At 44.7% G+C, this 24,300-nt stretch overlaps 1 protein-coding gene across 3 annotated transcripts in view; it reads right to left on the bottom strand.

Moving 5' to 3' along the window:
* SCYL2 (SCY1 like pseudokinase 2) overlaps positions 1 to 24,300 on the bottom strand; it is a 408,171-nt gene that overhangs the window by 139,830 nt on the left and 244,041 nt on the right. For all 3 annotated transcript variants that reach the window (XM_085653887.1, XM_085653888.1, XM_085653889.1), the window contains one exon: positions 16,595 to 16,713. In XM_085653887.1, the coding sequence (XP_085510013.1) occupies positions 16,595 to 16,713 (119 nt within the window). The remainder of the gene's footprint in view (positions 1 to 16,594; positions 16,714 to 24,300) is intronic.

Below are 24,300 nucleotides of genomic sequence, written 5' to 3'. Positions count from 1 at the left end.
AAGTGATGACCATGCTTGCAGTAATTCTGAGAGCTGCAGCTGCGACAGGCGCCGGGGAGGAGGGAGGGCGATATGAATGTCAGCAGCCCTACATGCCAAGAACAGATGCATACTGGTAAGTAGCATATTCAGTTCGAGGCATGTGGGCTGCTGAATTCATATCTGTGCATAGAATACATAGCAGTGCCCTCTATTAGCGGCGGCTACCCGTGCCAGCTGCAGCGGTCTGAAAAAGTGTCTTGAGAACAGCCTGTCCTACAGCTGCCTGCTGTTTTGACTGCACATCTACACAATAGTGTTTTGTAAATGTGTGTGTAGTGGACCATGTGGCTGCTCTGCATATATCATGCAGGGGAATATTTCCTAGGAAGGCCATGGAAGCCCCCAACTTACGTGTTGAGTGGGCTCGTGGTGGAATAGTTAATGTGCGTTTTGCCTTTTGATAACAGATTTGAATACACTTAACTATCCATCTGGCTATCCCTGCTTTGGAGATGGCGTTACCTTTGTGGTGTGGGGCAAAGGCAACGAACAGTTGTTTTGTCTTCCTGAATGGTTTAGTCCTGTCGATGTAGTACATGAGGGCCCTCCGTACATCTAGTGTATGTAGTGCCCTTTCTGCAACAGTTTGTGGGTTTTGGAAGAAAACGGGCAGTTCAATAGTCTGATTCATGTGGAACTGCGATATTACCTTGGGCATGAATTTGGGGTTGGTACGTAGTACGACCCTGTTGGCATGAACCTGAATAAATGGCTCTTGAACGGTTAGTGCCTGGAGTTCACTAACTCTTCTGAGGGAAGTGATCGCTACTAGGAAGGCCACTTTCCAGGTAAGGAATTGAATCTCGCATGAGTGTAGAGGTTCAAAGGGTGGACCCATCAGGCGTGTGAGGACCAAGTTGAGGTTCCACATTGGGGCCGGTGGGTGACTAGGTGGAATGACTCGTTTGAGCCCTTCCAAGAATGCTTTGATGGCAGGCACTCTGAATAGAGAGAGGTGCTGCCTGGTTTGCAGATAGGCTGATATTGCGGTCAAATGGACACGTATAGAGGTGTACGCCAGATTGCATCGGTATAGGTGTAAGAGGTAACAGATGATGTTGTGGATGGATGCGTCCAGCGGGTTGATGTCATTATTACCGCAATAAATGACGAACCTTTTCCATTTGGCTACATAGCAAGCCCTGGTAGTGGGTCTCCTGGCCTCCTTGATGATGTCCATACAGTCAGGTGGCAGGTTGAGATAGCCAAACTCTAGGACTTCAGGAGCCAGATCGCCAGGTTCAGCTGTTGCGGATCTGGGTGCTGAACCTCTCCATGGTTCTGCGTCAAATGCGCGGGTTTGATCCGCAGCCTTTGATGCGGCACCACGGAAAGTTCGAGGAAGGTGGTGTACCACGGCTGGCGTGCCCACGTGGGAGCAACTAGGACGAGTGTCAGGGAGTGTTGTCGTAGTTTGCGAGCTACCAGCGGTATCAACGGCGCTGGGGGAAAAGCGTACGCAAATCTGCCGGACCAGTTCATCCATATCGCATTGCCCTGCGACTGCGGATGTGGGAATCTGGCGGCGAAGCTTTGGCATTTTGCGTTTTCGCTTGTCGCGAATAGGTCTATCTCTGGATGACCCCACTGCTGGAAGTACGGTTGGAGTACTGATGGGTGTAACTCCCACTCGTGCATCTGGTGGCTGTGTCTGCTGAGCAGATCCGCCATCTGGTTGTCCTTGCCAGGGAGGTGTTCCGCCATGAGGAACATGTTCCTTTGAATGGCCCACTTCCACATGCTCTGAGCCAGATGAGACAACTGTGGAGAGTGTGTTCCTCCCTGCTTCTGTATGTAGTACATGGCAGTCATGTTGTCCGTCCGGATCAATACGACTTTGTTGCACAGATGTACTTTGAATGCCTTCATGGCCAGGAAGATTGCCATCAGTTCCAGAAGGTTGATGTGCATCTTCTTTTGTTGTGTAGTCCATAGTCCCTGCACTGTGTAGTGGAGTACATGAGCTCCCCATCCCTGGAGAGACGCGTCCGCTGTCAGTACTATTTGTGGAACAGGCTCTTGGAACGGTCGGCCCTTGCAAAGGTTTTGTGGATTCCACCAATGCAGAGAGTTGTATGCCCGACCGCTCACCAACACTAGGTCTTTCAACTGTCCTTGAGCCTGATTCCACTGACGTGCTAGGCACTCCTGAAGTGGGCGCATATGTAACCTCGCGTGCGGGACTATGAAGATGCAGGAGGCCATCATGCCTATCAACTGCATAAACACTCGCGCTGGAAGCGAGTGATTGGGTTTGAACTTGGAGATCAGCAGTTGTATGCTGTTGATCCTCACTAAATTCGGCTGAGCTGTGGCCGCCAGAGTGTCTATAGTCGCACCTAGGTACTGTTGTACGTGTGCGGGCTGGAGATGGGACTTTGGGTAATTTAGTGAGAATCCCAGACTGTGAAGAAGGTGAATGGTGCGGGACATGTGGCTTGCACATTGCTGGGCTGACTTCGCTTGAACGAGCCAGTCGTCTAGGTAGGGGTAGACGTGTATATGCTGCCTCCGTAAGTGTGCTGCCACCGTAGCTAGGCACTTCGTGAAAACCCTGGGCGCTGTTGTCACGCCGAAGGGAAGGACTTTGAACTGATAGTGCTGCCCCTGAACAGTGAACCTGAGGTATTTTTTGTGTGAGGGGTGGATGGGTATGTGAAAGTACGCATCCTTGAGGTCCAGTGAGGCTAGGAAGTCTCCCTGCTTGAGAAGCGGAAGGACTTGCTGTAGGGTGAGCATGTGAAAGTGCTCTGAAAGAATGTACTGGTTCAGGGGTCTCAGGTCTAATATAGGCCTGAGCGACCCGTCCTTCTTTGGAATTAAAAAGTAGAGGGAGTAAACCCCCGTACCCTGCTCGTGGATGGGTACGACCTCTATAGCGCCTTTTAGAAGCATACTTTGCACCTCTTGCTGTAAGAGCGTTAAGTGCTCTGAGGACATAGGACGGTTTCTTGGTGGTATTGTGGGCGGAGTGGAGGTTAACTCCAGAGAGTAACCGTATTTTACAATAACTTTGACCCACCTGTCCGTGGTGATGGAGTTCCACGTGGACAGGAACCTTTGTAGTCTTCCCCCGACAGGTGTTATGTGGTCGGGAGGAAGGGAGAGGGCGTCACTGCTTGTTCTTGGGGGAGGACCTGGTGTTGCCGTAGCCACGTCCTCTGCCCTTTGTACTGGAGCCACGATATCCACCTCGGGTGTTTTTATCGTAGGTGGTCTGTGTATTGCCTTTGTTATACGTTTGTTGTGACCCCTGTCCTCTACCTGCCCCCTTGTTTCCGGGGCGACGAAAGGAGCCGCTCCGAAAGGACTGAGTTTGGAGGGCGCCCATGGACTTTGCAGTGTCCGTGTCCTTTTTTATCTTTTCGAGGGTGGTGTCAACCTCTGGGCCGAATAAATAGTCGGGGTTGACGGGCTGGTTCAGTATGTTGTTTTGTACCTCAGGCTTGAATCCTGAGATTCGTAGCCAGGCATGTCGTCGCAGCATGACGCTTGTGTTTATGGCCCTGGCAGCCGTGTCTGCAGCATCTAGTGCACATTTGATGGAAGCATTTGTGAGTAGCTGTCCCTCTCTGATAAGAATTTCTGCACCTTCTTTGAACTGGTCAGGGAGATGTTGGAGTAGTTGCTCCAAGGTGTCATAGTGCGCTCTATCGTAGCGAGCGAGGAGCGCTTGAGTGTTGGCTATGCGCCATATGTTGGCAGCCTGGGCGGCAACCCGCTTGCCGGAGGTCTCTAGCACCTTGGACTCTTTGTCCGGGGGAGGAGCGTCACCTGTCGTTTGCGAGTGTGCCCTCTTGCGAGCATTCGCTACGACGATGGAGTCGAGTGGTAATTGTCCTTTGATGTAAGTAGGATCCCCAGGTGCTGATCTGTATTTTTTATCAATCCTGGGGTTTATCACTCGTGCCCTGGTGGGTTCCTTGAAAATGTCCTTAGCTGGTTTGAGGACCCCCTTCAGCATTGGCAGAGTTTTTACATGTCTTTCTGAGGATGCAAAAGTGTCCATTAGAAAGTCATCCTCGATGGTATCTGAGTGAAGCTGTACCCCATGGTTATTTGCAGCACGTTCAATAAGAGCGTTGAACGCCGCAGTATCCTCCGTGGGAGATGTTTTTGCCCCATAGAGTTGTGGGTCCTGTGTATCGAGAGGTGCACTGGGGTCTGCAGGGTCGCCCCAAGTTTGATCAGGGTCCTGCTGGTCATCAGGGTCTGTGTCTACATGGTAGGGTGCTTGGTCATCCATGTAGTCCTCCAATGCATCCGTGTCGGAGCGTGTGGGGGAGAACCGGTGTGGATCCTGGTAGGAGGAATGGAACGGTTCATAAAGGAGAGGTTCTGATTCCACAGGCAGCTTCCTTTTTAGTGGGATCCTGAAAGGGTCCAATGGCGGTTCCGAAGTTATTCTTCGGTCGTGGAGAATCATCCTGCCAGTGTCGGCGTCGATGATACGTGACGGAGACGTCTCGTCCGGTGGAACCGGAGTCTGGGTAACCCGTGTCCTGAGTTGGAACATCTTCGGGATTGTTGACGGAGGCAAGCCGAAGGTAATGTTGGCTGGGCCCGTAGAGGTTGCCGGAGCTCCGATCGGGCCGGAACCCGACGGGTCTTTGAGGGCCGCCGTGGTTTTGTTGCTTTGCGTCGCAGCAGGCCGCACTTGGGGCGTCTTTGAGGCCTTGGGACCGGGCAGGTTTGTAGAGCTGGGCGTGGATTTTTTCGGTGCCGGCGGGTCCTCGAGTCGAGGTGTGGAGATCACCGTCGACGTCCTCGATACGTGAGGCTTCGGCGTCGTCGAGGGAGCGACGCGAGGCGAAGCAGGCGGTATTGCCCTCGGTGTAGTTGGCGTCGGTAGCCGAGTAGGTTTCTCGGTGCCGATGGCCTTTTTCCGTTTGTCGACTCCGATGTCGCCCGATTCCAGTTCGGCACCGAAGTCCCTCTTGGTGCGGTCGGTGCCGACGCGTTGCGCTGGCGTCGAAGGCGTGGAAGGCCTCGATCCGACCAGCGCCACTTTCAGTTTCGGTTTCGTATGAACCGGAGCAGCTTTCGGTTTCGGTTTTGTGGTAGGGAAACCAGCTGGCTTATGCAGCAATGGCTGCCGCTGAACGTCCGAGGCCGGGCCCGAGGGCGGGGCCGAAGAACTACGGGATGGGTCTCGGGTAAGGCCCGAAGGCGATCCCTCGACCGGAGCCAAAGGCTGTGGCGCTGGTGTTTCTTCGGTTTGAACAGGTAGGCCTTGTTCATCATTGGAGCTACTCTCTTCGGCCCCTAAGGCCTCCTCGTCGTCTCCTACCTCGGTGTCGTCTTCACCTCTGTGGAAGAGTGACTCGTCGCCCTCGTCCGATCCGGGGTCGTGTTCGGAAACGGGACTGGAGGGTATGACTTCTAATTCTTCGACGTCGGCCTCGTCGAAGATGTCTGTTGGGGCCGGTGCCGCGTGCCGCGCCTCGAGTCGCGCCGCTCTTCGGTTCCTTAGAGTCTTCTTGGAACGGAACCGGGCACAGGCCATGCATGTCGATTCGTCGTGGTCCGGCGAAAGGCATTTGTTGCACACCGGATGGACGTCGATGTGTGGGTACTTCGCATTGCATACCGGACACCTTTTGAATGGCGTCCTGGATTCCATCGTCGAAGTAGTCGATGGACAGGTAAATGCGAAAGAAGTCGGTGCTGAAAGTTAGTAAACTAACAAAATTCTATCGAAACCCGATCGATAAACAGTACGGACGCGAACTAAAGGCCTTTTGGCCTCGACCAAATATTTTCCTAACTTGAGCTAAGATAGCACATCCGAACCCAATGGCGGAAAAAAACAATCTGAGGATGGAGAGGATGCCCATGCGCACTGTAGTCCAGGGGAGGAGTCACCTATCCAAGGATACTTCGAAGACTCTTCCAGGACAACAACGTGCAAACATCCGGACCCAACACTAGGCGGCGATCTATGCACAGATATGAATTCAGCAGCCCACATGCCTCGAACAAGGGGTAATACTTCCTGGAGTGTCACCATTCTGAATGAATGATATTTCCTAAGAAAGAGATTGACTTGGTGCAGATCTAGAATGGGCCTTCATTCGTTTGCCGTTTCTATAAGAGGAAGTACCTGGAATAAAATCTGGCATTTCTATCATGTTTTGGAAAATAATTCTAAAGCTCCTTGCTGTAGTATGGTTTGCATAAACTCCAGAGTATGACCATAATGAAACATGTCCAGCACCCATTTATCTGTAGTGAATGTCTTCCAGTTGTTGTAGAAGGTAGAGATAATGCTTGTCACAAAGCCCCATATGTTGGTGGTCTATATATTGATATCTGGTGCCTGAAAATTGTCTGTGTCATCCAGTGTCCTTTCCCTTTAGTTGGGCCTTGCTTTTCTGTGGTTGTCACGAGTAGAACTGCTGCGATACCTGTGTATATGGATACTGCTGTTGCTGCTGACTGGGAGAATAATCCTGACGATATGACTGAGGTTGGTAAGCTGGCTGAAATGTTAGATGTCTATACGTTTGATACAGACCTCTGTGCGACTGCTCTTCCCTCTTCCTCAAAAGCATTGAGGCTTTCTTTGCTGTAGGGCACCCAAGGATCTGGCTGTGCCTGTATCTGCTTTCATACTCTGCAGAGCATGATCAATGTTTCCCAAATAGCTATCAAATGGCATGTCCATGATTTTATTCTGGACCTCTGGTCGCAGCATAGCAGCTTTCAGGCATCATTGCCTGCATAATAGAGGGTTTTCAGCAAGCTGTTTAAAGCCAATATTATATCTGACACTTCCATTGCAACGTCTATGAGCGCATACAATGCTTTCTTTCCATTTGTGGAGAATAGCTTTCCTCTCCTGCTTTGTTATCATCAGGGAATAGGTCCAGATATGGGGTTATATCTGACCACGTCTGTCTGTCACATCTGCCTGCTTCTGCCATGGCGATAGCCGCTCTGTTCGGCATAGCCGCCATAGAGGATAATGTTTTGCCTGCCATGGTCATTCCGCGCCCCTCTCGTTTTTTTTGGTGGCGTGCACTGTGCCATGGGGTTCCTGAATTGCCACTGCATCGCTTGCATAATCACTGGTTTCTTAAAGTCGCATAAGAAACTGTCAGTCCCTTTAACAGTAACCGGCAGGTCAAATATAATTCACTGCCCTATCCACCAGAGAATGAAACTTACTGATATTGTCTGGCGGTGAATCCATAGGCAAGGGTGTTGGTGGGTTTGTGACAGGGAAATCGTTAATATAATCATATATAATCAATATAATATAATCATCCCACTCCTCATCTCTTGGTGGATTTGATGGGGGTATTTCGCTTTCTTCCACATAGGCACATCTATGATTTGCTGTGCCTGCTGATGTACACTTCCTACGTAGATGCCGTTGGTGCAGGCGGAGCAGGTGGGGGCAGTTGTGCACCTGACTGAAACCATTTATAATAGCCCAACATCATGGGTCGTAAGTCTTTTATAAAATTTACTGGCGCATTCATAATAGGCTGATGCTCAAAGTTCTCATATACTGATTCATAAGGATCATAACGGCGATCATAGTATTCCCTTTATTACCAGTACTGTGAATGGAAGTTTGGATGCAAGGCTTCAGTCTGTGGTTCAGGGGAACGCACCTGTTGTTCTTCTGTGTACTGACATTTAGTGTTTACAAACCCTTGACTATAAGCCACACCATCCCACTGGATCAGGTTTGTCTTCAGCTTAAGAGTCCAGATTCTTAGCAGGAAGGTGATTAGGGTTTTATTTGGAGATGTGTGCTCCAGTTATAGTGGAGTCATAGTAAATTTTACCATTGACTATGTTGCCGTGGACAGAGGTGTCAATCACTGTTGGCGGTTCAGTCGTCGACATGTCGGTCATCCGAGTTTTCTTAGTGAACGAATATGTTGAGGCTTTCTTCATCAACACTTCTTTTGTCAACTATGGCGTTAGCAAAATCTTTTTTTGACAGCGTTGTATGTGGGCTTGCCTGTCTCTTTCTTGCCTTTAATGGTGTAGACAAAGGCTTCTCGACAACAGTTGTGGTCATCGATGGGTTTACCATCGAACGTGGGTTAACCTTTAATTTTTTAGACAGCGGGATGATTGTGGAGGCATAGTTGGTGAATGTCTTTCTTTGTTCTTTCTCCGGATAAGATGTGCCTACTGACTTTTTTTGGAGCCTTTTTGTGTCTTTTTTGCTCACGTTCACTTCAGGAAGATTCTTCTTCCTAGTTTTGCCCTTTCAGGGTTCAGGTGCAAAACTCTTCCTTTGTTTCTCTTTTTCCTCACCGGATTTGAAGAAACTGATCTCAGATTCATACCATATAGAGGGATATTCAAATGCCTTATTTTCTGAATCCACCTCAGAAGTCTCCCTTCGTGCTCATAGTGCCTTGGCAGAGAATTTTCCACAGATCTTACAGTGTTTGGCTTTGTGATCTGGGTAGAGACAACAAATGCATATCTCATAAAGGTCATCAGAGAAAACCCTCATTTTTCCACAGGAATCACAAGCTTTAAAAAGGTTTCTCTTGGATTTTTCCATTGTGGCAATTCTTCAGAGGCACTAGGGTTCAAGTGTAAAACTAAAGTCCATGAAAAATGTTTTAAAGTTCTTTATCCGTAGTAGAAGCAACAGCAAAGCTCTGGAACCTCTGGGAGGGGTGAGGCAGAGAGCACTTTCAACTCAGTAGGAGTTTGGTTCTTTTATAATCAGGTGGATGTGTTATATAAATACAATGGTTCTGTCTGGAATTTCTGACAGCATTTGAAATATATTGTATATACTATTTATCACCAATATGTTGCTCTTATGTATTACGACAGCCCATAATACTTTATTTCCTTAAATTACCAAATTGCAAACTTTTTATTGGTGTGTGCTTTTTTCCTCATTTATCTGATATCTGTTACATGTAATGAATATTTTTTTAACTTTCTAAAAGAAATCACAAATTGCCGACAGAACCATTGTATTTATATAATACGCCCACCCAGGTTCTGAGGGACACCGGGTCACCCCATTATTTTTGCTCAGTGCTACAAATGTGGGCACTGTCTATGGCCTTTTCAGCTGTCAGTGCCTTGTACTGTTATCCTAAAGATACTAAGGTACTCAATGATGAGGAATGGTTCAAGCATGTAAATCTATAATAGATCCAATGCTGGAGAACTCAATTTATATAGGGCTTCATAACCCTAACAAGGGAAGTAAGCAATTTTCACACCAATTTGCTCTGAACATAAGGTTTGAGGTGCAGAGGAAGGGCACTAACAATGGGTTATCTCTGAGGCATTTAGAGCAAGACTACCGAGGAAAGGGTTTGGATTACTAAATAGCACTAGGTCACCTGGACTATATGTTTCAAGTAATGGGATTCTGATTATGAAGCCACTGAATTATGGCAGATATAGTCTTGGTTCACTTCAAACAAACCAAATGCATTAAATATAATTTCTGTAAACCCTGGACGGGACAACCAAATGCCCAAGAAAAAACTACTCATGATGCACCCTTAAGGGTGAATTTGCAGAATGTGAAAGTAAGGATAATGTTACTTATCCAGTAAGCATCTGTTCTTGGCATGTAGAGCTGTAGATTCACATGCATACGCCTGTCATCTAGTGTTGGGTCTGGATATTTGCAAGTTGTTTTTCTTCAAAGAAGTCTTTCCTAGTCACAAGGTAAGGTGACTCCTCCTTTCGGTGATAGTGCGCATGGACATCGACTCCACTGTTAGACTGTTTTCCCGTAAGAGGGTGAGAACGGAGTAAGTAAGTGTAGTATACAGATGTCCATGCGTATAAATGGATAATGAAGAACTGCAACAACTACAGGTACCCGAGGAGGCAGGTGGCGCATGAGAATCTACAGCTCTACATGCCAAGAACAGATGCTTACTGGGTAAGTAACATTATCCGTACGAGCCATGTGTGCTGTAGATACACATGATTTGCATAGACTAAAAAGCAGCATACTCCCTAAGCGGTGGCTAACCTGTAAATGTTGCAGTTGTTTGGAATAGTGCTTTAAGTACTGCTTGGCCTACATAAGCCTGTTGACGTGCTAACACATCTACACAATAGTGTTTGGTATATGTGTATGGTGTAGACTATGTAGCTGTCTTAGATATGTCAGCTCATGGAAAGTTACCTAAAAAGGCCACAGAAGCGCCTATTTTATGAGTGGAATGCGTTCTAGGAGGGAAGGGTTAAAGTTCTTTAAGCTTTAGTATAGCATGTTTGAATGCATTTAACAATCCATCTGGCAATACCAGATTTAGAAATAGGCTTGCCTTTGTGAGGTGGAGCAATGCAACAAACAGTTGTTTTGATTTGCAAAAGTCTTTTGTACTACCTATGTAGTACAGTAAAGCTCTTCTAACGTCAAGCGTGTGAAGAGCGCATTCTGCTACAGAATCAGGTTGAGGAAATAAAAGTGGTAACTCAACTGATTGGTTTATATATAATGTAGAAACTACTTTGGGAAGGAATTTAGGGTATCCTGTCTTTGTGTAGTTGAAAGAATGGTTCTTCTAAAGTTAATGACTGTAGCTCACCAACTCTCCTCAGTGATGTGATGGCAATGAGGAAAGCAACTTTCCATGAGAGGAACTGCAAAGGGCACTTGTACAATGGTTCAAAAGGTGGACCCATGAGCCTTGTGAGAACAATGTTGAGATTTCACACTGGGGCTTTTTAAGCCTTCCATGAAAGCTTTAATGACTGGAACTCCGAATAGTGACATATGTTGCCTATTTTGTAAGTACGCAGCAAAATTTCCAGAAAGAGCGACGTTGGGACAGTGCCTAACACACAAAGTAATAAGGTAATAAACACCCGAATAGGGGTAAAGACCAGAAAATAGGGACCAACACCCTGACGAATGCCAGAGCGACCTGGTTAGGCGCAAAAAAAAGCTGGCAGAAACATGTTGGTATTTGCAGTGGGGATAGAAGGGCCGTTACCTTCCCTTAATACCCCATATTGTTGATTTTAATCCTGCCAGGGGCTAACAAAGAATAAAAAATTGAGAGTTAACCGCTAGGTAGTTTTAAATATATGTATCTGCACCTCTCTTGGTCCCTTCTTCAAAGGGAAGATTTGTTTTCCTTTTTGATTTGAGTTACACTTTTGTGTTTCGTTGTGTCTTTCTTTATCACACTTTACCCTCACCCCTATTCTTCATATCTTTACAAAAAAATGTTGCGCTCCATTCAGTGTGTTGGTCTGCACCTGGATGTATGATGCGGCCCAATGATGAAGCATGACACTGTTAAGTGTGTGAGGGCAGTACTAAGACATTTTTTGTCTTCCCATATCTAGTGTTTGGTAGGGTTACATGTAAAACACACTACCACTTTGAGGGTAGGTAGAGAATTTTGTGTTTCATCCTGCTCCCCAGTTTGGTGAACAGAATAACCCCTTTTTTAGATAGTCTTTCTCTGTTATGTGAGTTCTGAATATTGGTAAGGGAGTCAGAGAAGACTCAACCCCTTGTCTCTTTTATTTTGTGATATTTAATGTTTATGAATCGCAAAATGTAATGCGATTCCTACATGCATAAGGAATTGCGATTCCTAAATAGCGATTCCTTAAAAATCGCTATTTAGGAATCACAATTCCTTATGTTGGTGCATGTGCCCCTTAGCATTTTCAGCTTTGGCGACCATGTCTATTTGTGGGAATCCCCATTGTTGAAAATACGGATGGAGAAGTTGGGGATGAAGATCCCACTCGTGAACTTGCTGCCTTCTTCTGCTTAGGAGATCAGCAATGTGATTGTTTACTCCTGGGAGATGATCTGCCAGAAGATAAATCTTGTGATGGATTGCCCAATTCCAAATGGCTTGAGCGAGTGTTGACAGTTGGAGAGAGTGTGTGTCCCCCTACTTCTGCAAATAATACATTGCTGTCATGTTGTCTGTTCAGACTAGGACAGTTTTGGCTACAAGGTGAGTTTGAAAAGCTTTCAGAGCTAGAAAAACTGCTAAAAGCTCTAAATAGCTGATGTGTAGGGTCCTATGCTTGTTGCTCCACAGGCCTTGTATTGTGTAATCTTTGAGCTCCCCAACCTGTTAGAGACGAGTCTGCTGTGAGCACGATCTGCGGAATAGGGTCGATGGAAGGCCGGCCAGCTAATAAGTTTGGTGGGTTTCATCACTGCAGAAAGCGATGGGTACAGCCGTCTACCAACACAAGATCGGTTAATAGATCCTGTGATTGATTCCACTGATGTACTCTTGTAGGGGGCGCATGTGAAGCCTTACATGGGGTACAATTGTGATGCAAGACGGCATCATTCCCAACAGTTGCATGAACACCCTGGCTGAAAAAGCTCGATTGGGCTGAAACTGTAGAATTATAGCCTGAATATTGTGTATTCTGGCTATACTAGGAGGGGCTAGGGCTTTGACTGTGTCTAGATTGGCTCCTAGGTAAGACTCCATCTGGGACGGGCGCAGGTGAGAGTTGTGTGCATTGATGGTGAAGCCCAGTTGATGAAGTAGATCTATTGTGATCTGTGTGTGCTGTAGATAGTTCTGGTGAGTGTTGGCTTTGATAAGCCAGTCGTCTAGATAGGGGAAGACGTGAATCCGCTGTCTTTTGAGTTGAGCTGCGACTACTGCTAGACATTTTGTAAAAACTCTGGCCGCTGTAGTCACTCCGAAGGGAAGCACCTTGAATTGGTAATGCCTGCCTGCTATCACAAATCTGAGGTATTTGCGATGAACTGGATGAATTGGAACATGGAAATATGCATCTTTTAAATCTAGAGTAGACATAAAATCTGCTTTTTATAAAAGTGGTAGCACCTGTTGAAGCGTTACCATGTGAAAGTGTTCTGACAGTATATAACAGTTTAACTCTCTGAGGTCCAGAATAGGCCTTAGGGAACCTTTTGTTTTTAGGAATGAGAAAATACAGAGAGTAAACCCCGGAGCCCTAGTACTGTATTGGAACCAGCTCTATTGCCCATTTTAGCAAGAGAGACTGGACCTCTTGTTCTAGCAAGTGTATGTGTTCTGCAGACAACTTGTGAGATCGAGGTGGAATGTTTGGGAGATTACTGGTAAGCTCCAGGCAATAACCATGTAGGATCATTCCAATCACCCGTTTGTCTGTTGTTATAGACTGCCAAATGGGGAGAAATTGTTGAAGTCTCCTCGACAGGTGTGGTGTAATGGGGGGGAAGCGTGGGCAAGTCACTGCTTGTTGGGGGAAGGGGAGTTACGGGGTGTGTTGCTCTTCCCCTACCCTTGAAGTTGTTGCCTCTATAACTTCCTCGAAAAGATCCTTTGGAGGGAGAGGGCTAGTTGTTACCTTTCTAAGTAGAGGTATTTTGATCTGGGGACAGGGTTTTGGACCCTCCTATGTAAAAGGAGCTACAAAAGGAGCCTCTGTTGGATGGAGACTGGAGTGCTCCCATAGATTTGGCACCTCAGTGTCCTTTTTTATTTTCTCCAACACTTGATCTACGTTAGGACTAAAGAGATGTTCTTTATCAAAAGGTGTGTTAAGGATTGACTGTTGGACCTCTGGCTTATATCCTGATATCCTTAACCAAGCGTGTCTCCTGAACAGGATGCTGGTATTAACCTCTATAGCTGCGGTGTCCGCAGCAACTAGGGCACATCGTATAGAGGAATTAGAAATGAGTTCACCTTCATTTACTAAGTCCTGTGCCTTAGCCTTTTGCTCATCTGGGAGATATTGAAGCAATTGCTCCATCTCATCCCAGTGTGCCCTGTCATATCTGGCTAAAGGATCCTGCATATTCAGAATGCACCATTGATTCGCAGCTTGAGCAGCTATGTGCTTGCTAGAAGCGACAATTAACTTGGACTCTTCATCTGGTGGAGGCCCATCTCCTGACGTCTGAGAATTCGCCTGTTTACGAGCATTAGACACTACAAGACAATCTAATGGTAACTGGCCCTTGATAAATATAGGGTCTGTAGGGGAGGCCTTGTATTTTTTGTCTACTGTAGGAGTTAAGATGTGTGCTCTGACTGGGTCTGTGAAAATCTCATCAGCATGTGGCATTATGCCTTTAAGCTTGGGAAGTGTTTGTGATGACCTGTGTGTGGATTTTAAAGTCTCAAACAAAACATCTTCCGCTAGTGATTCTTGATGGGATGCATTGTCATCTAGAGGAGATGGTTTGGCTGGGTAAAGGTCTGGATCATTATCACTTGAAGGATCAATTGTATAATTTGTCCATCGGTCTGTTGGGAGATGTATTCCCCCATCATCAGCATTGTCATCCTCATGGTACGATTGTGGGGAATCCTGAGGTGTAACTTGCAAGGGATTCTCAGGTGGAGAAGGAGGCGCTGGTGACGTTAGATGAAAAGGACTTGTAACTACAGATTTTTTTAAAGGGATCTTGTAGAAAGTGTCCTCATACTGAAGCTTGCGTTTTTGAGGCAGCTTTGTGTGAATATGCCAAGTCTCTGGGTTAATCTATAGCTTCTTTAGCTTAGGATCTGGTGTTAATGGAATAATGTACACTTTTGGATCCGAAGGGGTCTCTTTGTGTTTCGGAGAGACGTTTTTGGTGCTGGTGACGTCCGTCCCGGAGAAAGCTGGCATTTGGGTGCAGAATGTTTCGGCTCCGTAGGTTGCTTGGTCTTCGACACGGAGGATTTCGGCTCCAAGCTGGAATTGTGTTTGGAACTGGAGGGCTTCGGTTCCAAGGAGGACTTTTAAGACTCTTTACCGAGCCGGAAGGCTTGACTGGTTGTTTTGGAGCCGGGCCTTGAGGCGGGGCGTCGGAAACATCGTCTCAGTGCCGACCTTGGCCAGGAGGCAGAGTTGGTGCCGAAGCCTTGTGTTTTTCCAGAGTTTGTGGGGGCAACGGGTCTTCTGTACTCACATCACCTTGTCCCTGCGGCAGTTCTTCGGAGTCGAGGTCTATCTCTAGCTCTGATTCAGAGTCTTGTTCAGAGAATACCTCTTCCTCCTCTGCCGCCGATGCATCGATGTCTTCTTGGCCGGAATCTTGGCCGAAGATATCCGGTGTATCTTCGATGCTTTGACGTTGCATTTCTCGACATCGAGCCCGATGATTGCAAAGAGTTTTCTTTGATCGGAACGATCTGCAAGCGTCGCAGGTTTCTTCTTTGTGCTCCGGAGACAAACACAAGTTCGTGTGAGTCGGTGCGCGGATACTTGGCATGGCACCGAGGACAGAATTTAAACAGAGTCTGATCCATCGACGGAGAGGTGACCTGGCGCAGTTAGGTCCGATGGCTGTCCACGAATCTTTCCGATCGAAAAGTCGATTCTATTGTCGAAATGATACGCGGAGAAGTGGGAACGCGTACGGAAACAATATGGCCGAGGGTAGAGAGGATTGCACTCCGAGGGGAGCCCGAAGAACAGTTTCAAACCGGGGCGCAGCAATAGACGATGCACTATCACTGAAAGGAGGAGTCACATTATCTTGTGACAAGGAAAGACTCGTTTGAAGAAAAACAACTTGCAAACAACTTGTAAACATTCGGACCCAACACTAGATGGCAGGAGTATGCAAAGCATGTGTATCTACAGCACATGTGTATCTACATGCCTCGAACATAATTGCTCAATAATGCTGTGAAAATGCCTGAAAAACTGTCACACAATTTTGTTTTGTGGTGCTTCAAAATCTTCTCATCCATGTCACAATATCTTGGGCATGGAGGAAATAGCGACAAGCAGGAATGAGGACAAAGTTCCATCTATAGCACAGTTAAGAACATGGCACCCTATGGCTAGACTTGCACTTTACAAATATTTTTGCAAAACTATAACACCATTAATCTTCACTGGCAACATCAGCCCTGTTGAGGAACTGTTAAAGGTAATTCCAGCAACAAAAATATACAATTTCCATAAAAATCTATACAATGTGCAGGCTCCTTGCAACCCTCTACTTAGGGCCTTCCACAATCAAAGCAGGCACAGAAGCTATGCAAGTGTAGCTTCTCACTAGTAAAGTTCCTTTCATGAATTCAAGACAAGAGCTTATAATGAAGTTCATTTTGTCAGCAAAAAGCATAAGGCTCGCTGTGCAGACTACAGGAGCATAGACTTACCCTAACTTACCGAGCCGAACTCTTGAAAGACTCTACCCTCTGAGAGCGACTGGTTTCTATACAATTGAAGGTACCATTTGATCACTTCCAACCACATATTCAGCATTTCGCTAATAATTTGGTGGGGTTGGAAACGAACTGCGCAATGTTGTTATTGTTACGTTTGAGTGTTACACAACAAGCAAAAACAGATGTTCATGGTAGTATGTATATTATTCACAATGTATCCTCCGGGACATGTCCCGGGCTAGCCATGTAAAATCAATAAAATATGTTGTTAAAACAAGGCTCGTAATGAGTAGTGAGCTAGTTATAAGGTTCCTTGGCCAAAGATAGCTATATCATGCGTTCCTGTCATTGAAGACGAAAAGATAACATTCTGAACTATAAGATTTCCTTTAAAAACGTTTTTGTAATTCATTCCAAAATGAATTCAGCAATATAACATGGCGATAATGAATAACAAATACATTATTTACCTGACTGAGATTTAGATTATTATCAATGCTGAGTGGAATGAGATGAGGTAACACTTTTCCAGCAAGCTGTTCTTTGGTGATGCCCAACTTCTTGTGAGTAAGAATGCATTTGTAAATACCTGGAAGGGAAAATAACAAGTTAAAAATGTGCTAGGAGATAAAAAAATAAAAAACACAATTCCAGTTCTGTTGTTCTTCCGAACCCACAGATGAAATGCTTTGACATCTAGCATCAATTGTGGGGAAAACTGTACATTCCTTTTGGCTGCACACCGTGTTCAACAAATCCTCTCTCATTACAAAGCCATTTTTTGTGCACTACCGGAGTATACCCTGGCCTATGATACATTAAGTGAGTGGCACATGGTCATGGTGCCTTCTGTTGCAAGAGAGCCCCTTGCAGCACAACCTTTCATGGGCAAGAGGCCTCAAAACTCTTATTCTCAACATGGTCACCCAAATGCTTAACCTTTACAAATAGTCATATATTTTGACCTATTTGGGTCTCTTCATTTATTTAGTGAATGTCACTGAAGTTCAAATGTTCATCATATAAATCATGGATTCAACTTCAGTTATTTTTCAAGGAATCAACCTTTAAGTTTGACTTTTGAAACCTCAATGCATTTTGGACGAGTGGAAGGTTCTTTGACAGGAGGTATAATGTAACATTTAAAATGTGCTGTTAAGAAAAATAAATGTATAATTAAATTAACATATTGTGGGTATATCACCATCAGCTACAATGCATGACTTTTTTGCTGCAATGTAAAGGAAGACCTTAATGACATCATATCCCATTTAAACAACGAAGAAATCAACCTCGGACTTCGCAACATTCTCAAAGAACAGTATTCTGCAAGGATACATGTAGTATCAATGAAAGTACGGAGATTTGTCCTGACCTAGTTATGCAGTACAGAGCAACTTAGTTTAAAACATGGACAGATGGCTGAACAGTCAACAATGTGTCTAAAATCTATTCTGTTTCTTTGTGGAACATAGTGATATATTATGAATGTACAGAAGTATCATAATTCATAACCTTTCTTCAATAGACTAATAGTCATATGTCCATATATGCCTGGCAAGGAAAAGTTACAAGGCAGGCAGCATCAAAAATCGTCAACGTTTCACCCTTGTAAGAGGTGTGTAATTCCATTACATCTACTGGGGGGTCTTCATCAGGACTGGGTATGGAAAAACTTGTGTGCAAAGATATTTCAGGCCTTATATGTGAACAATTAGTACATGGTCAAGGCGTACCATAAATAACCAGTGTGACTCACCTGGAGTAGAAAAAACACTTGCAAGACCTTCAGAAACCACAGCATATCACTCTAATGTATCTAAAACTACATTCCACTGATGGCCTGAAACGGATGGCTGAATTCTCTTGTCTTAAGTAACAATCACCTGCATGGATGGCTCCTAAAGGAATAGTGGAATCAGGTTGCCAAGAGTGTCAAACCAAAAAATGTTATTTTTAGATTAAAAAAAAGTGTGAGCTCCGCTTTACTAAAAAGAAAACACAGTAGCCTAATCATAAGGCAAACTTTGCCAATACGAAAAGTCTCAGGAAAATCCTTGATAATTTGGTCCCCCTACACTGTTAATTTTGATCACATGTATGACCTAGTTGATGTTCTTCAACTTTGCAGTGGCTCTAATTATGGACATTACATTATCATTGTGAAGGATCAGGATTTCTGGCTATTGATCCATGATGATGATATTGTACAGGAAATTGACACACAAACAGAAGAATTTTGTAGTCTCACATCAGATATATCAAAATATTCTGAGTCTGGATACATTTTATTGTACTTGATAAGAGATTGCCCACGGAAAGTGAACTTCAATGCAAACTAAGAAGCAGATTAAACTGCTTATTTGCTATATAAATCCTACTATAGTATAACTACATTATGCCCCGCATTTAATCAAAAGTACACTAAATGATCCCAAATGCAGCGACTTTGTATGAAAAAGTACTTTCCCTTTATATATTGATAGAAAATAAAAGCATCATAATCCTTTGCTGCTTTCAGTTCTGCTGGATAGATGTGTATTATTTTTGTGATAATTTGTACTTCTAGTTGTAGCAGAAACAACGTATTGTTTGTATATTACGCCAAACTTTGCTTTTGTGCAGATAATCTTTTCAGCCCCCCAGACATGCAACTGGAGTCCTGCTCGGAGTGTAGCAGCTAACAGATATGGTTTTGTGTGGAACGAATTCTGAAAATTCTGTTAGCATGCTCCTTGGATATACATAGTTACTTGTGTCTATCACAGTGTCAGGCTCCCTTGGGCTTTCAAGTAACAGCAGGCAGTTAATGTTTACCATGTGGGCCAATGCCTTTAATCCTGTGCTTCTGGAGCTTCACCTCTATTCAGCTGAGCCATGACAGACTATCTGATTCAAGGACATTCAGGAGTGAATTTGGCAGGTTGTTTCCCGATGTTGAACAATTCTCCCAAACTGACCTAGCAGTTGAGTGATAACCTGCAGTTGGAAGGCGGAGACCATTATCAAAAGTTTTCTTAATCTACCAGTGTCTTTGCAAAGCATCCAGTGGTTCTAAGTGACAATGACAAGATATGCTTTGACTGTTTGTGCTTCCATTCTCAACTTTAAGAACAACAGTTGAGCGATGGTTCTCTGGAGAGCATGGTTTAACTACTTTCCACTACTTTTGGCTAAAGTGGAGCCCTTGGTTATCAAGTGGTGGTATTCAGTGTCTTCTTATTGGGCTAGCAACAGGGATCATTCCAATAAGATTTCTTCTGAGATTAGCCAACTACTTTTAGATATGCTCTATCAAAAACAGACCATAAATAAATAACTGAAAAAAACATAAGATGTTATGTGTATAAAACAATGCGAGTGATTGTAAATTTTGTTAGAGTAAACCAATTGTGATGAGTAAAGTGTTTAGACAGTGGGTACGTGGTATAAAACTGGTTGGGGAAGATCAGGAGTATGATGTTCATAAAACGCGGATCAAAATGCAAGTGAAAGAAAAGAAAATGTTATGTTCTTAGTATAGCACACAACTCACCCGTGAGGCTGTCCTGGGATTAGAAATTAGATGATTTATACCAGATATAATTAATCCGAAGCAACCAGACGATCTATGCTGCATCGAATCGTCAGCATTTCTACCAGGCGCCATATTATGTTTTCCTACATAACCAAGTCAGCATAAAGTTGCTTCCTATTACCCGGTCAGTACTTTTCACAGTACCACATATATCCTTCCAAAATACTGTTCTTTTGTACAATTGTTAATTCAATGGTTGCCTTCTACGTGTTTTGATATGAATTTGTTAAGGTCTGCTTTTTACATTGCCACACAAAAGAGTTATACAATGGTGTTGTATGCTTTATATGTATAGGACTACAAAGAATTCATGCATTCAGTACACATTTGTGCTCCTTTACAGTGCATTTTTAATTTGAGGGAATATACCCCCTGACAAAGGACTTTCCATGGATCCAAAATGTACCTGAGTTAAGTCTAACTTAAATTTGGATCCACTGAAAAACGGACTGATGTTGAATCCATGATTGATATCAACGTTTTAATTGCTTTACTTCTATGACATTCGATAAGTAAATGAAGGGACCCAAATATGTCTGAATGTAAGATAATTTGAAAAGATTAAGCTTTTGGGGGACCATACTGAGAAATGCAAAGTTGTGCGGCATCGTGCCCATGACAGGCTATGCACCAAAGGACTCTCTTCTAGTGGAAGACAGCATGTGCCACAGCTGGCATCAGGCCACAAAGGATTCCAGAAATTCAGGAGTTTAAAAAAGTTAATTAAGTGTCTTAGTGGACCTCTAGAAAGAATACGGTCTATGATGATTAGTATCTATTTTATTATACAGTTAATTAAAATCTTAACAAACAGGCATAAAAGCTACAAGTGTTCAGCACACAAGACTTAGAACAGCACAATATTGGGACATACAGAACAAAATTCAGCACACAAACATTAAAACAGTCCCTTTTAAAAACTGACAGACCAAAATAAAATACCAAGTGCAAAGCAGCAAGTATGATCGGTCCCATGTAAATCGGGGGATACTTTATAGCTCAATCAGTTGACCAATAAACAAGCGCAATAACGGAGTAAACCGGGAGAATATCGTTTGCTTTCCAAGACTGGAACCAAACTAGTTTAAAATACACAGTATACTCGATAGGGCTAAGTGCAAAACAAAGTTTGCAAGCTCCAAGACCAACTCATTGTAAAAGCCGACAATATAGTATAAAATACCTAAATGCTGAGGGGTATTTTTGAATGATGACACAATGTGAGGGCAAACGGAATATTATAACAATATAAGGTGACAAGTGTCAAGCAGCATTTTTGAACGGTTTCACATAAGTCGGGGCAGTCTTTTGGGCCCGCTCAAGAGAGCAGTGTGCACAGCGAAATGACAGATTAACCGGAACCAGCCCATTTTAAAACACACCAGCCCTTTTTAAAACACATGGTACAGTAAAAAGTGCCACATTCAAAACAAGATTGTTTGACTATGACAAAGTTCAGGTGTTTTTCAGTACAAAACAGCCCATTATAAAAACAGGCAATGTCTGATTACATGGAGTATTAAAAATGTTGTTTGTGACGTGCTGTAGAATAAAAAGTACAATTTTCAATATCAGGTAAAAAGTGTATTCAAGTTGCGGCACTTAGCCTAGCGCAGTTTAGCAGCTGCCATTCAGAGGAACTTAACAAGTTTGACATTTAGCTTGGTAGGATTCAGACTGGCTATTTTGCCCGCTGGCAGCTGCTATCTCCTAGGCGAATAAAATCACAGCGGAGGAGTATTTTTATTTGCTGCAACAGGGAAGGGCAGATGCATGAAATCTGATTTAAGATTTCCTTTTCCTATCCCATAATCAGCATATACGTCGTAAGGTTCTGAGTGGCACCATGCCAGGAGATAAGCTTGCATATTCCACTCGCTCAGTCTTAGTGCCACTAACCTGGCCTTTATCCACAAAGGGTATGTGCAGGTAATATAGATCAGTTGTTTGCTGGAGGTGTAGGAGTTAATTATTGGCCATGCATGGGAGCACTTGCTCAGTGTAGCAATATCCTCGAGTTTTGACAGTTTTTTAGGTCTCGCCTAGCTATTGCGTTTACGCAATCGCTATGCGAGACTCTAGTAAGAGGGGCATTTCAAAGTGCTGCCAAAAGTGGATTGCATGGCGAGCACGCGCACAATCACGTGCATCGTGCCGCCATGCAATCCGTTTGGGGAAGCGCTTCAGCCCACTGGCCCCCCCGGCATCATACTTCAAAGGGTCCGCTCCCCCGCCTAGAATGCACTCCCCCGCCCCCGCCAAGCGCGCGCACCACGCTCCGCCGCGTCTTGCCGTGACAAATTTGCTTTCACTTTGGCGTTGCGGGCCTTTGCTCGCGTCCTTTGCACTTTAGAAGCCGGACTTGTCTTGTTTTCTTCGTAATACGCATTTGTTCTCTACCTGGCTCCCCTCCTTTTCCTAGGCCTCTGTCTCTCTTACGACCCCATTCCCTTATGTCTGTATTTACTGCTCTCTCTCTCTTCGCTTATGTCTGAATTTACTGCTCTTTGTCTCTCCACCTCTCCCCATTCTATCCTGCTCTCTCTCACGAGCCTTCCATCATTTACTAGCTCTAACCTGTGGTCCCCGTCTACCTCGCGCCCTCTCCCCTCTTTGTGCCCGCTCCCTTTCTTGCATCGCCACCTCTTCCATCATTGTACCTCGCTGTCCCTGTCTAACCTGCAGGTCCTGTCTACCTCGCGCCCTCTCCCCTCTTTGTGCCCGCTCCGTCACCACCTCTTCCATCATTGTACCTCGCTGTCCCTGTCTTTCTCGCGCTCCCTCCCTTCCAGATCTCTGTGTCGCTCCAACACCCCCCCCCCCCACCCTCTTATCTAGTCTCCTTCTAGGCCACTTTTTCCATTTTGCTTGGACATTTGATCCTCGTTTTTTGGCTGCCTCTTTCTCTTCTTAATAATTATACTATAATATAATACTTGGATTTGTATAGCGCCGCTATTAACCCGTGAGGGTCTGTAGGCGCTGTCCGTAGGCAGGGGGAAGTGATTTGCCCAGAATCACAGGATGTTGAGCACACAACGAGACTTAAACCTGGATCTCTCAGCGCCCAAGTCGGCTGCACTGGCCGTTAAACCACACCCTCCCCCTTCTGAACGTAACATTTGGACCACTTCTTTGTCATTGACTCGACTCTGGAACACGTCCAGGGCCGGACTGGTAATTTAAAACACCCTGTCAAAAAGTATAAACTTAGACCCCATGTGCACCAAGTGAGTAACTCCCAGCACATTGCTCAGTAGGATTTTATGTAGGATAATTTTGGAAAAGTGAAACCAAAAGGTGCATGTTAACTGCTCAATTTTTCAATTATATTTGCCACTTTTACTGACTGCTCCGAAAGGGATTCAAATAAAGATTCCAGTACATTAGTGTTTACCACAGTACCGCAAAGCGCTATTTCTACACAGCTTCTAATCATGCATGCCATGTGCCTGGTGAGAAAAAGGACCTATTTGTTGGTACAGTTATGAGAGGTTTTCTTTTAATGCTTCCATTCAAAAGTCTTTGAAGCTCATCTAACAAGCATTGAAAATGCAACATGTCTCGCATTTACGCGAGGAAGCTATTGGCATTGTAAATGACAATGCCTTTTATTTTATGTTTTAAAAACCAAAACATAAATAAAAGGCATTGTCATTTACAATGCCAATAGCTCAAACTCCCGTAAATGCGAGACCTATTGCATTGCAAATGCTTGTTTGCTCTGGCCGCAGTGAGTGTTTTTTAGGTCTCGCCTAGCTATTGCGTTTACGCAATCGCTATGCGAGACTCTAGTAAGAGGGGCATTTCAAAGTGCTCCCAAAAGTGGATTGCATGGCAAGCATGCGCACAATCACGTGCATCGTGCCGCCATGCAATCCGTTTGGGGCCTCAGCATCATACTTCAAAGGGTCCGCTCCCCCGCCTGGAATGCGCTCCCCCGCCACAGCATGCCGAGAGATTGTTTCCTCATGGCGATTGAATGTCCTTTGAAGGTGACTTGAAAGGAAGAAGCCAGCTTTTCAGCGCAATAAAGTTTTATTTCTTTATTAGGTACAATAACCATAAGCAGTGAGGGACTTTAGATCGTCATTGGGAAATCCGAGGACCTTGTGATTGCATGAAAGGCTAACAAAATCATAATCGCTACTTCTGTATAAATCGCTAAAAACATGCCACAGTGCTTGTTTTAAATGGTATTAAAACTGAAAGGAAATAGAACACCGAAAATAAAACCAGCTGCAATCATGCTTGAGAGAAGTGCCAGACAGCTGCTTCTTACGTTAGCCTATCAAACTTAAACTTAACCATCACATCACCGGCTTGTGCCAGTGTGCGAACAAATGTGTATGTGTTTGTAAAAGCCACTGGAGTTATACGGCAACGGAGGACCCAGTTATATGGCAATAGAGGACCAAATTGTACTCAGTCGTTGAATTAATTATGCGGTAACAGAAGCCAAATTAGGTCGCATTTTGTTAAATCAAAACCACATTCTCTGGCATTATCATTCAGGTATTTTGTTCTGTTAACTCATGTAGACTTAAAAGGAGGCATAATGCTATGGAAATAAAGAGGTTCCAAGCCACAAAGCCATTT

Source organism: Triturus cristatus, chromosome 4_1 (genome assembly GCF_964204655.1).
Source record: "Triturus cristatus chromosome 4_1, aTriCri1.1, whole genome shotgun sequence".
Classification (NCBI taxonomy): domain Eukaryota; kingdom Metazoa; phylum Chordata; class Amphibia; order Caudata; family Salamandridae; genus Triturus; species Triturus cristatus.
This window is presented reverse-complemented; position numbering and strand designations above follow the sequence as displayed.